The 13,567-nt window shown below is 52.9% G+C and overlaps 1 protein-coding gene across 1 annotated transcript; it reads left to right on the forward strand.

Moving 5' to 3' along the window:
• The first annotated feature begins 1,748 nt into the window (after positions 1 to 1,748).
• Positions 1,749 to 7,154, forward strand: EN1 (engrailed homeobox 1). Its single transcript, XM_053597680.1, has 2 exons — positions 1,749 to 3,076; positions 6,064 to 7,154. The coding sequence occupies exons 1-2, from the start codon at positions 2,218 to 2,220 to the stop codon at positions 6,378 to 6,380; spliced, it is 1,176 nt and encodes a 391-aa protein (XP_053453655.1). The 5' UTR covers positions 1,749 to 2,217; the 3' UTR covers positions 6,381 to 7,154.
• The last annotated feature ends 6,413 nt before the right edge of the window (positions 7,155 to 13,567 follow it).

Below are 13,567 nucleotides of genomic sequence, written 5' to 3' on the forward strand. Positions count from 1 at the left end.
CGGGGGACCCTAGGCTGACCCCAAGATGCAGAGAGAGATTTGAATTCTTGCTTTCCAATCCCCTTTGAGAAACTTCAGCTACTGCAGCATTTAGCTTGTTGTGGTTTTAGTTGAATGTTCCCCCTACCCTAACCACCTTGTGAATTTTCTGGAAAACAAGGGCAGGAGGGATTATTTCGCATGTCCCAAATAGACAATAATGCCAGAGAGCCTTTCTCCGCTGTCCCAGTTTGGGGATGGTGGTTAGGGGAAATAGGTCCTTTGGAGTTCCAAGATGACATTCCCACGAAGGCCTCGTTTGCCTGAGCCTTTCTCAGGCTCCGCAGGCTTCAGCAGATAATAGGGTCCTGCCCCTCCAAAAAACCGGCTCCGCAGCCGAGTCCCGCCAGCGTCTGGATCCGCACACCACCGCTCCACTCTGCGTCCCTGGTTATGGAAAAACGTTTCAGGTGCTTCGACAAGGAAACAGAGAAAACAGCCTAGCCGACCGGAGCGTGGGAACGGCTGGAGGTGCTGTCATACCTAAAGCTGGGTAAGAATGCGCCCTGTTACAGTCGGAGGCGCCCAAGGAGTTCGGAGCATCCAGGAAATTCAGTTACCATGCAACTGGGGGTCACTGGTTGTCCACACTGTCAGGTGTCCAGCGCACCCTTTCATTTGTTTGATTTTACTTTGCAGGTAAATCTGACACAGAGGTTGCTCGGAACCCGAGGCCTAGTGACATCCACGTTGTGACTCGCCCGGCCTGGGGCCCTCCTGAGAAAATTCTACGTTGCCAAGACAGCCTGGACTCCTGCGGCCAGGGAAGGGCCAGGAGGCCGGCGCTGGGGCTCTTCTGCGCCCTCTGGGCCTAGTTCAATGGCGCCAGGGCAGCTCCTGGGTGTTGTCGAAAGTCCGGACAGGGAAGGGCATGGGTGCGGATTCCCCAGAAAGGACAAGCAGTGTAGATGGGCAACGTGAGATGTACAAAACAGGCGGTGCTAGTTAAACTCCGCGAGCCGCCTAAGTTTGGTAATTGTAAAAAAACTGAGCTTCTGAAAGTAACCCACTCTAGGTCTATTTCACATCACTGACCTCAAAGTCTCATTCCTCCACTGCACGCACACACACTTCTCCAGTGACAACCTCAGAAAGAGAAAGAGAGAGAGAGAGAGACTCTATATTAGAAATTTCTAGGCTTAGGGATGTAAGAGAAGCCAGCCCTTGCTTGCCTCTGGACCCTACTCCCGGTTTGCACGCACCCATAATTCTGCCATTTCTCCAACAAGTTGTTTATAGAGTTGCTTCTCTATTTGCCTACAACCTGAAATCCACCCCTCCCGGTGTCTTAGGGCCCCCTCCTCCGTCCCGGCTGAAGGAGGAGGAGGGGCTCGGGCTTGGCCGGGGGAGGGCGAACTCCACACTCCTGCCCACGCCGCTGCGCCCCCTCTCCGCCAGCTGCTGACGCCCCCGGATTATTTATCCGCAAAGTCCCGCGCGTTCCCATTGGGCGGAGGCCTGAGTGTCAGCGCTAGTCCGGCCTAGCCATTGGCCCCGCACACGTGCGGCACTGACTCACGTGCTTCCGGTTTGAAGGCAAAAAGTGTGCCTGGGTGATTTTTTTTTTTAAGCGAGAGAGTTTGTGCAAAGATCCGAGCTGTCAGAGATTTAAAAAAAAAAAAAAAAAAAACCAGCCCGGCGCTGGCGGAGACGCGCTCTCCCTGCAAAAAAAGCAAAGGCGATTAAAGGCGCTGCCAGCCTCGCGCTCTGGGCACAGCTGAGCGTGACACTCGGGGAAGTCAAACCCCTCACTACTGCCTAGGAAGATGACTAGACTTTAGAGACTTTTTTTTTTCCTTTAAGAAAAAAAATTATTGGAGCTTTTTGCTTTTTTCTTGCTTTCTTTTTTCTTTTTATTTTTTTGGCCGTGGCTTACTCCCCATTTAAAACAGATCATTGAATCTGGTTGCAAAAAGAAAAAGATACAGCCAAGTGCCTCCGTATCTGGATGTCTACAAATTAGAGAGAGAGAGAGACAGATCTATCAGCTCGATAAGAGCAAGCGATTCAGGCCAGACGCCTGGGCTTTTTTTTCCTTCACCCGCCCCACTCCTTCGCTGGGGCTTCGCCTGCCTCCTTCCTCCGCGCACCCCCACGGGCCACTGGCAAAGTGGGGTGGGGAGTGAGGCGGGGGGGGCGGGGGCCGGCGGAGCGGCCGGGGCGGCGGGGCGGCCGAGCATGGAAGAACAGCAGCCGGAACCTAAAAGTCAGCGCGACTCGGGCCTCGGCGCGGCGGCGACCCCGGGCGGCCTCAGCCTGAGCCTCAGTCCGGGCGCCAGCGGCAGCAGCGGCAGCGATGGAGACAGCGTGCCGGTGTCTCCGCAGCCCGCTCCCCCCTCGCCGCCTGCAGCGCCCTGCCTGCCGTCCCTGGCCCACCATCCGCACCTCCCCCCGCATCCCCCGCCCCCGCCGCCGCAGCATCTCGCGGCTCCTGCTCACCAGCCGCAGCCAGCGGCCCAGCTCCACCGCACAACCAACTTTTTCATCGACAACATCCTGAGGCCGGACTTCGGCTGCAAAAAGGAGCAGCCGCCACCCCAGCTTCTGGTGGCGGCGGCGGCCAGAGGAGGCGCAGGAGGAGGAGGCCGGGTCGAGCGTGAAAGGGGCCAGACTGGTGCAGGTAGAGACCCTGTGCATTCGTTGGGTACGCGGGCTCCAGGCACCGCCTCGCTCCTATGCGCCCCGGACGCGAACTGTGGCCCACCCGACGGCTCCCAGCCGGCCGCCGCTGCCGGGGCGGGTGTGTCCAAAGCCGGGAACCCGGCAGCGGCAGCGGCGGCGGCAGCGGCTGCAGCGGCTGTGGCAGCGGCGGCGGCGGCGGCCGCGGCGGCCAAGCCCTCGGACAGCGGCGGCGGCAGTGGAGGCGGCTCGGGGAGCCCCGGCGCACAGGGCGCCAAGTACCCCGAGCATGGCAACCCGGCCATACTACTTATGGGCTCAGCCAACGGCGGGCCCGTAGTCAAAACTGACTCGCAGCAGCCTCTCGTATGGCCAGCCTGGGTTTACTGCACTCGCTACTCGGATCGTCCGTCCTCCGGTGAGTACCCAACCCCGGCCTGCGCTATGCCTTCCGGTCTCGCACACTCCCCCAGAACTCCAAGCCGCTGCGCTGGGAAAGCAGACACGGCCTATGGCACCCTTGTCTCTTATGCTCGTTTCCTACTTCCCATCCTGAGTTCTAGCCACAACCGAATGTACGCCCAGTTCTTCAATCCTCGTCTCTGCAGCCACCAGGAAGCTACTGCTCACTGCACCGGGCTTTGCGCTCTGAACCCCTGGGGCCTTCTTTGTGTTTTGCCTTTATTATTCTTAGGAAAGATAGACAATCAGTCACTGATTTTTCTTGGGGGAAAGCGGTGTTTAGGTATGAAGGGAAGGTGGGCCTACTGATCTGGGTTTGAAATTTCAACCGGCTTTTCACCAGAGGAGGCTTTGACCAGAGAAATTATCATGCTGTGTGTTCTCACAGACACAAAGATATTTTCTGCGGAGAGTCCACTTATATAGATAGAGATAGATTTGGAGACAGACAGAAGACAGAGAAAAGCGTCTGACTGCAGCTTCCCTCCCTCCGCTGGGCCAGGCAGGAGAGACTGTGACCCCAGTGGGCAGAATCCAGGGAAAGGCTGTTGCCAAAAAGGTGGGTGCTGGGGGTTCCTAGTTCTTTGGAGCTGGCAGACCATAGCAGAGGAGAGAATACAGGTCAGGCTCCGGCCAGCAAACTGGGCCAAGGGCAAGACAGCCAGCTCCCTCCATAGCTTTTCCACCGTGCGGCTCCCACATCCTTCCGGCTGATTTCCTTTTCTTCTTTCACTCCTTCCTTCTGCACATCTACTGGTTGGTGCATTTCAGCCGCGGACCTGTTTTTCTCGGCTTTCCACGATTCTTCTGTATTCCCCTTACGTTTTGACAACCCGAGGCGGAAACCTGTTCTGAGAACAGCCTCTGAGCCCCAGAAGGGGAGGCCCAGGCCTGCCATACGCCCAGGCCCCAATCTCTCAGAGAGCAACAGAGGCTTTGGCCCGAAGTCGGTACTCCAGGGGCACAGTACGGCAGGGAGCAAAGTAGCCACGCGCAGCTTTGCTCTGGTTGGTCTCTCGCCTCCCCACCGCTGCCCGCCGGGTTCGGATCGATGGGCGCTATCAGCCCCCGCCATCTCGAGCCCCGTTATTGACACGTCCGGCTCCCAGAACCTCCGAAAAGCTGCTTTGATTGACTCGCCTGATGGATAGAGTGATTGAGCTGTCAGGCTGCATGGCTGGGGCCGGCCAGGAGACTACGATTTTATTACAAGTGTCTGTGCCTCTGCACACACACATACAACACTCCAATACGTCCTGGACCCACAAGGGGCAGTGGGGCCTTTTGGGGGATGTGTGAATTTCCTGGGCCTTTTCTACCTGCTTAGCTAATTACTAATCTAAACCCCAGTCCTGCTCTGGAGTGGGCCTTGGCTTTGTTCTTGGCTGCTTTCCTTCTTATGGGTCTAGGAAGGCAGGGGACCGCTCCTTCTCCAGCTTGGCTGTTCAGAGGGACGAACCTCATCAAAGACTGAGTCCGTACATTCTGCTAGGTTTGGACGCTTAATCAATTGGTGACCTTGTGCCTTGGTCTGCCCCAAGAGCCAGCTCTCCAGATTGTCCCTCGCTAGCTAGGTTTGAGGATGCCTGCAAAGTCTTTTCTTTCTGGACAGTTTTAAAGATTAACAAGCCTGACAGGGACTTGACTTGGCTCAGTAAGTGCCTATAACCAAGACAGGGCCCAGCGAGTAGATGCCAGAAGATTTGGGTGTAGAAGCAGGTGGACAGAGGTGCAGGCTTTCTGGGCACAGACCAACAGTTTAATTCTCTTCTGGTTTTCACCCTTCCTTCCTTCCTCTCTCCCAGGCTGGGCTCCTTAGCAGCTGTCCTCCCCACTCATCTTTGAGGGGAATTTTACCTTCTTGGGTAGTTTTACTGTGGCCTCACTGAATATCCATCTTGGGGTCAAACCACAGATTTATGTCAGGATTGCCCCCCATCTTCCTCTCTCTTCCCTTAGTTTGCTAATGGATGTGGGGCAGAGGGATGAAGTCTCCTTGCAAATGTTATCAGTGGGTAAAGAAAGCCAATCTGTCTTGTTTTTGCTATCCATGAGTTTTCAATACTGAAATTGCAACAGTTCCAAGGAGAAATAAGGAAGACTCAGATGAGAGAGACCCTTGGATGTGCAGCTGAGTGTTAGGAATGGGGAAGGCCCTCGCTTTCCTACTGGCACCATCCAAGGGGCAAAACTGAGAACCTAGGAGCCAGGGATGTGAGGGCAAACCCTGCAGCTGAGACAGGGCCTTTTCTTCCCCTCAGAGGGTAGTTGGTATATGACTAAGGCCCTAGGATAGTCTTTGTTTTGTCCAAAGAGGAAGAGAGGTAGGGGCAACAGATATTAAATACTTTGAGACCGGGCAGGCTTCTTACAGCCTCTTCCTGTCCTCTCAGATTCTGAGGTCTGTAGCTCCAAGCAGATGGGGTCTTAACTGCAGTTGTTTGTAGGTCACTCCTGGAGGATGAGGGGATCACTAGTTACCAGGCTGGCGACTCCCCCAAGCCTGCCCTCACTGTCCCATCTATTTTATTCCTGAGTTGTGAATACAGCAGGCTCCTGAACCCCCCACCTCTGAGCTGGGCCTGAGAGGGCTCCAACAGTCTCTGCATCTTGGGATTCCCACCTCCTTGGCTGGGAAGTGCTGTCATTTAAGTCTGTCCACGGCTTTCGTATTCTAAATTGGGGTGTGAGGTGCACTTAAACCTCAATCAGTTTTTCTTCAGCTCCTTAAATTAAGACACCAGTGACCTAGCAAGAGGTACTTCGATCCAGGGGGTGGCCGATGGGAGGGAGCCGGGGGTTAAGCAGGGCCTCCGCGACCATCCCGGAAGCTCAGGGCGCGACCCCCGCTCTGCTCTACAATTCTCACGGCTTCCTCTGCCCTCTCCTCCCTCCCTTCTGCCCTCTGCCCCCACCCCCACCCGGCCCTATCCGCCGCTGCAGGTCCGCGCACCAGGAAGCTGAAGAAGAAGAAGAGCGAGAAGGAGGACAAGCGTCCGCGGACGGCGTTTACGGCCGAGCAGCTGCAGAGACTCAAGGCGGAGTTCCAGGCAAACCGCTACATCACGGAACAGCGGCGGCAGACCCTGGCCCAGGAGCTCAGCCTCAACGAGTCCCAGATCAAGATCTGGTTCCAGAACAAGCGCGCCAAGATCAAGAAAGCCACAGGCATTAAGAACGGCTTGGCGCTGCACCTCATGGCCCAGGGACTGTACAACCACTCTACCACCACGGTCCAGGACAAAGACGAGAGCGAGTAGCCGCCGCTGGCTGGGCGCGCGCGGTCCGGCCACCGAGCCCGCGCCCCCTCCTGGCACCGCCGCTGCCGCTTCTCCCACCCCGCGCCGAGGGAGAAAGCGCCAACGAGGAGGGAAGCAGCAGGGAAAGGAAAAAGAGACCGGCAGAGAGAGATCTTCAGAATGGACAGTCACGAAACGTTTTTGCAAAAGGAGAAAAACTGGACAGGTGCTATCGAAAAATAAGATCTATTCTCTATTCACAGTATAAGGGACGAAACTGCGAACTCCTTAAAGCTCTATCTAGCCAAACAGCTTACGACCTTGTATATATTTAATTTCAGGTAAGGAAAAAAAATATGTGTAGCGATCTCTATTTGCTGGACATTTTTATTAATCTCCTTTATTATTATTGTTATAATTATTATAATTATTATAATTATTTTACCCTCTACTCCGCCTCGCTGCCCCCAGCCCAGTTTCGTTTTCGTTGCCTTTTTCTTTTGAATGTTACCGCTTCTCGGGTGCCTCCCGCCCCGCATCGCTGGCCCTCGTTTCTCTGGGACTTCCCTTTGTGTGCGTGAGAGTGTGTTTCCTCGCGTGTCTGCCTCTCGCCTCTACCCCACCTCCCGGAGCCCTTTTGTCCGTCTGTCTGTCCTGCCCCCCCCTTTCGTTTTCCGGAGACTCGTTGAGAAATACGACCCCACAGACTGCGAGACTGAACCGCCGCTACAAGCCAAAGATTTTATTATGTTCAGAAACCTGTAGTCTGAAATAAAGTGTACACTGTGCTCACGAGCCGCTGGCGGCCCTTCTGTTTGGGGGCTCGGGAAGGGCGTGGGCCAGGCACACAGCGCTCTTGCGCCCTGCGCACACCCGGCGGGGAGCCGGGCTGGGCCTTGCAATCGCCGCACAACGAATGTAGGGGAAAAGGGGCGAGCGCGGTGGTGCAGGCAGCCCAGATTCGTGTTTGCTGGGGGTCTGGATAGTCTGGCAGGACACTCTTGGTCTCCGATAGTGTTCAAGGGAATCCAAAGGCCGGCAAACCCAGGCCTGGCTTGGGAAGCACTGCCTGGAAAGCTCCCCCAGCTCCAGGCCGGGCCCAGGGCTGCGGCCTCTCCTGTTTAACCTATTCCTAGCTCCAACCTGCACATTTCTTTTTTCTTTCTTTCTTTCTTTCTTTCTCCCCCCGCCCCAGGCGTGTTTTGTTAGAGATTTTTCACCTTCAGAGTCGGAAGGCTTTGGAAGGCTTTTCCAGAGCAGGGACATAGTTGGGTGGGTTGCCTCTTGTCCCCAAGGGCCCTCTACAAGAGGGTCGCTCTGTCCTGGCCTTTCTGTCACCTTGAACTCACTGCATTTGGTTTGGATAGAGTGAATCTGATGGTGAAGCGGCACATGGAGCTTCTGGTGCTCGGATCCCATCCTTTCAAAAGGCCAAGCCGGGAGGAGAGGAGGCCCCAATGCCGGGAAAGCTGAGCGAAGAGACATCCGCTTAGCTTCGCTGTCCAGGATCGCTCTGGGCCCCCAGCCAGAAGTGGGCTCCAAGCCTGCCTCCTTGGGACCCTAAACCTGAGAGGGGTTCCCCTTCATCATCCCAACAAAGCTTAGCATGATTCCTCACCGAAAAGGGTCTGCGCACACATGCCCCCAGGACCCTCAGGACTCCAGGACTTTCCAAAAGGAAATGTAAAATGTCTTCACGATTGCCATTGACCCTGGAGCCCCTTCTTCCAGGGTAGGAGCTGGGAACTACTAGCCACACAAAAAGGTTGGAGGGAGGAAGAATGGGTTGCCTTTCAGAAGATACTCCCCTTTGTCCAGAATTCTTTAAACAATGTAACTCTTCTCCCTTCTCCTTCTGTGACACAAGTGAATGTACTTGTCCGGCTAGATAGGTATTCACGCATACTCGTGTGCGTATGTGATATTGTTTAGCTACTGGTGTATCTAAGTTCCTACCAGTTTTTTTTGTGTGTTCCTGTACTGTGAGTATGTGCAACTGGGTGTTCATTTCTCTGTAATTAGACACACAATTGGATGCTTGTGAGTTCACTTTGTGTACATGCGCTCATTTGTGTTTGCACACTGGGATGTCTGTAGGTATGTTTGCTGGGTTCCTGAGTGGGAATCCTTTTCTCTAGGCTTTTCTTTGGTTTCTTTCCTGTTGTTTTTGTAGGATTGATTCTGTGAGAAATGAGAAAGTCTGGCCATTATATCTTTTTTTCCTCAAAAAATATCCCTGATTTGTCCCTAAATACTATTCAGTCCTAGGAAAATGACAGTGCTAGGCTCCAAGCCTAGGGCCCCTCCAAGTCCCTGCTCAAGGGTTTGGGACTTGATGGCCTGGTTGGTGGGTGCATTTGGCTTTGTCACGGGTTCTCAACTTTATTTCAGTAAGCCCCTTTCTCTCATTCCCTCTTTGTTTTCTTAGGGTGTGTAGAGAAACCCCTCCTTATAATAAGTACTCAGTCAGTACTTTCATGCAAAATTAGAGGCAGTGGACAGGCCCTTCTCTGGGGTTGGCCTAGGTGAGTTGTTTTCTGTGGCTAGAAGCACATGCTTTGCATCCCATGGGGAATAGAGCTTGGAATCAGCAAGCTTTTCACATCTTCCATTTAGGGAATCTGAGACTTGAGGCTCAATGGGTAGTCCTCCCCAATCCAGACTGCTTGGAAGTTCAAGAAGGGTCCTGCCCCAGACACCATCCAAGAGCAACCAGTTGTGATGTGGAGGCACTCAGTTCCACAGAACCTCACCATTTTGAATGGTCCTTTCCCCATTGCAGCCCTTAGAATACCCAAGGCCCCCAAGACCACTGGGTGCAGAGGCTGGGACAGAGGCCAGGGGAGCAGCAGCTCCAGGAAGCATCCTGTTCCTCAGGCTCCTCTTTACCTCTTCTAAGAAATCAGAGTCAAGGGTTTTTCCCTTTAACCCAGCGGGAGAGGGAGGAGGTGGTTACCCCTTCCCCAGGATTGTATTAGTAAAATGTATAGAGGTATTGGTTGTTACCTAATTTGATTTCTTGTGCATTATCTCCTTTTACCTTCCAATCACTGTGGGCAATTAGAATTTTCTTCATTATGCAGTGAAAGAAACTAGAGCTCTGAGAACTTAAACATTTTGTCCATGCCTCCTTCGTGCCGTGTGTCTTTATGTCTCATCTATCTCCAGAATCTGGCCAAGACCCTGAAGTCAACAGCCAGAATGACTTTCCTATATTCTCTTCCTCCCTGTTTCCCATTTTCCTTCTTCCCGATTGAGGTAGAGAAGGGGGTGGAGGAGGATTCTGGTCAGATCTTTTTCTTACACACCTTCTAAAAAGAAAAAAAAGAAAGTAATAATGATCATAAACGGGCATTGATTTCTCTGATTTATAGGGCTGGCTTAGTGAGCCGCCTGTGTATTAAAGTCTGAGGCTGCATTGAAATAAATACTTGAGCACGCCATCCCAACTTCCTCATTTTCTGCCTTTCCTTTTTTTTTTTTTTTTTAAGATTGGATTGAACCATAACTTAAATCTTCTTCAGCCTAGGAGGAAATACATGCTAGCCAAGTCTAAACAGTATTGATCCGTAGCTTTTTCTGAGGGCAAAGGTCTCTGCTTCCTCACTGGAAACTCCCTTTCCTTCAGTTAGTGTCAGGGGGAGAAGGCTGCATGTGATGGGGATAGGGAAGAAGGAAGTGAAATGGAAGAGAGAAAGTATTTTGGTATTTGGATGTGTGGAGCTGCTTTGTGTGTCTGTGTGTGCTTCTATGTTTTGGGGTGGTTCTGTATGTGGGCATTTGTGTAAGAGTGGAGCTGAGTATATTTTTTTAAGCTTGGGATGGAAGTGTGTGCTTTGACTATGGGCCCCAACAGTGATCATCTGGTATTTGTGGGTGTATGTGTGCCCAACCCCTGTGGGGCTGCCAGGGCACAGAAAAGGAGTGACTTGTTAGCTTGTCCCTTCTCTGGCCCCTACAGAACTGTCCTGTGGTAGGGCTTCCAGGGATGATAACATCAGGGAGGCCACTGTGTCCCTGGCCCCCTACCCAAACACACACTGCCCTCATCAGAAAGGCCAACAAGGCCATCCTGCAGGGATGGTTGCCCTAGGCCCTGGCCAGGGCTGGAGAGTACCCAGCCAGACTCATCACCCTGGATGAAGGTGTCTGTTGTGGCTTCTCTGGGGTGGCCATCAATTTCTCCAGTGGTCAGCCAAACTAGCTTTTCCTTTGTATTTGAGAAAAGCCATTCATTTGGCAATGTAGATGACCTCCTGTCCCCTGCTTCCAACACATATGTGGGAAAGAGCAGAGAGAGGCAGGGAGGCATCCAGCAGCCATCCCCCCCTTGGCTTTGCTTCCTAGCCTGCACTCATTTAATCTGGAGATCACAGTGGGTTAAATGGAAGGGTGTGCCCACCTCTGTCTGGGGGAGGTGGCCCACCCCTGTCTGGTACCCCATCTTCCCTCATTCCCACCAGAGACTTCAGCTCTATTCTCCCACTTTGAATTCATGAAATGGGGCTACTCTTGTATGACAACTTGTGGCAAGGGAAGGGCTGGGACCTCTGTCAACCCCACCCCTCCCCAAATGCTTTAGGCCAATCTTTTAATCCTTTCTCAAAGTTGGAGCAATCCTCAGGGATTCTTGAATAAAACAGTTTTATTTAACAGGTGGAAAAAAAATCCTGAGAGAAAAAGTGCCTCGTGCAAAATCACACAGCAAATGAGAGGCAAAGCTCTCAGATGTCCTATGGGTCCAGGGCTCTTCCCACTGTGCCATAGAGTGGGTAGTGTCACCAGGCAATTGCACACATGCATACTCTTTCATGCATAAAAATGCACACACCTATGTATCTACATGTGCACACATGAAAAACTTACCTGCGTATACAAATATAAGTGGATTGATATACAGAAATATGTTCACGGCCCATGGACAATTGCCTGTGTGGAAGGTCACACATTAGTTATACATAAGCTAGGAATGCACATACTGGTTTTCTGTAGCTAGTGGGCTTCACTCATAGCCAGGGTAGGGGACAGAGTATCATTCTCAGGGCTCAGAACAGACCCGACTGTTCTCTCCTTTCCATGGAGGCCACCAGTGAGAACTGGAGCTAAGGTGGGTGGTTTGGCTGTGTGGAGTCTAAGAAGACTGGAGTCAGGACAGGGAAGAGGTTGTCCCTCCCCTGTGCAACCCACCCTGGGGGCTGCTACAACTTTTTCTCAAGCAAGTGAATTCGGCGCCTTCCCTGGCTTGGAGATAGAGCAGGAGCAAACTTCAAAACAGATTTCTCAGGCCTGATACTATCATGGGCCACTACAGTTTGCTTCTTGAATTTGCTCTTAAATGCAGCCTTTTCCCAGCTGCTGTGCCGCTTTGGAGGTAGAGTGGGCCTCTCCACTCTGGAATTCTCCCCACAGATAATGGGCTTGGTTGCTTTGAGGACATTTGGGAAGATTTCAGGCTGCAGTAGTGGAAGGCTCTAGGCATGGGAGGAGCCGGCAGAAAAGCAGAGATTTACTGTCTGTTTGAGAACACACATCTTATCCAGAAGAGAGAATTCCTATCAATTGCTCCTAACTCACTTTGGGCAGGCAGGTGAGGAGGTGGGAGGATGGTTTGTAGAAGAGGCCGTGAGCACAGCCTCCCCCTCTTCATTTCTGCTGGAGCATGGGGTATAAATAGAGACAGGATTTAGAGACTAACAGATTTAGTCTCTAGATTAACAGGATTTAGAGACTAACTAATCTGCACCAGCAGATTCCTCCTCACCCCTGCCACTACTGGAGCACACTTGGGTGTGAGGGGGAAAGCTCTGACTGGGATGCTATCATTCTCTCCAGCCTGAAGACCTGGACTGCAGGTGTCTGAGAAGCAGCAAGGGCAGTACAGAGTGGAGGAAGCCCCCTGTGGGCAGGAGTGAAGTCCACAGATAGGAAGGACCCCTGAGTATTCCAGATTTGGAGACAACTACTTGAATGAGCTTAAACTCTTGACAGGAAGCAGCTAGAGCTGTGCTGCCACAAAGGCCCACCATTCTGCCATCTGATAAAGGGAACAGAGTGGGAAACTTGATTGATAAAGCTACTTGCTTAGAGGCTTCTTCGAGCTGAGAAGCAGCAGCCATTAAGAGTCTCAATTTCATCAGAAAGGAAACAAAAGCGATTGCCCTGTAAATTCCTCAGCAGGTCTCGCCTGGCCCTTCCCCTGCCCCTTCACCACCCCCCCTACAGGATTTGTCCATTCGGAAAAATGGAGACAATTCAGAAGATGACACTCACAGAAATTCAAAATTAATAATAAATAATCATTTCTCACTTGGGGCCAAAGGTGCACCCTGCTAACAATTTGACATAATATACTGCATCCAACCACACACATTTTGAGTTGGATTTTATCATCCCCATTTTATAGATAAGAAAAGTGAGGTCCAGGGTCATTTTGCCAAGGTCACACCGAATTACATTAAAGTTTACACTGTAATTATATACCTAAAATACAAGAACGAGTCACAGTTGCACAGCGCAGTGTCAAGCATCCGCCATGCGTTCTAGTCTTTGGCACATGGTTGGGAGTGGCACTGATTCGCTTTAAGTACCATTCTTTCCCGTCTTCAATTTGAAGTAGAATAGTTCTCAGCGCCTCTCTACCTCTCCTTCCTTCTCAAGCTGTAACTCAGGCTCGAATTCAATTTCACAAACCCACGTCATGCCTCCCGACCGGGTCTCAGATTAGGTTCCCGGGAGATACCGGTCTTTTCCCAAATGAAGGTGACCCCCCTGTCCGCACAAACAGCAGTTTTCACCCTCACACCTCCTCTCACACCACAGCCCGCCCTAGGTCCGCTGAAATCGCCGCCCGCCGCATCCGGCATCTCCCACTTTGGCCTCGCTCCAGGCCCTGCTGCCGCTGCCCGCGCCCTGCTCTGTCCTCCGAGCGCGCTTCACACATGCACTTCCGGTCAGCGGCCAGCACAGCCGGGGCTACAGGCCCGAACTGCTGTGAACCGGGGTAATGGAGAGGGGACCGCTTCTGGGTATCGGCCGTGGTCTCGAAACCCCAAATCTGCTTTTCCAGTGCGAGGCGCGGACCCTGCCTCGCCGCTCCCTGGGGACCCACAGGGAAAGGTCACCTGTGCCACTTTCCTGCGCCAGGCTCCCGGCAAGTCGCTGGGGGCCGTGCTCTCGCTGCTGGCTGCAGCCCCCCAACCCTCCTCCCG

This window comes from Nycticebus coucang, chromosome 7, assembly GCF_027406575.1.
Source record: "Nycticebus coucang isolate mNycCou1 chromosome 7, mNycCou1.pri, whole genome shotgun sequence".
In the NCBI taxonomy this organism is placed as follows: Eukaryota; Metazoa; Chordata; class Mammalia; order Primates; family Lorisidae; genus Nycticebus; species Nycticebus coucang.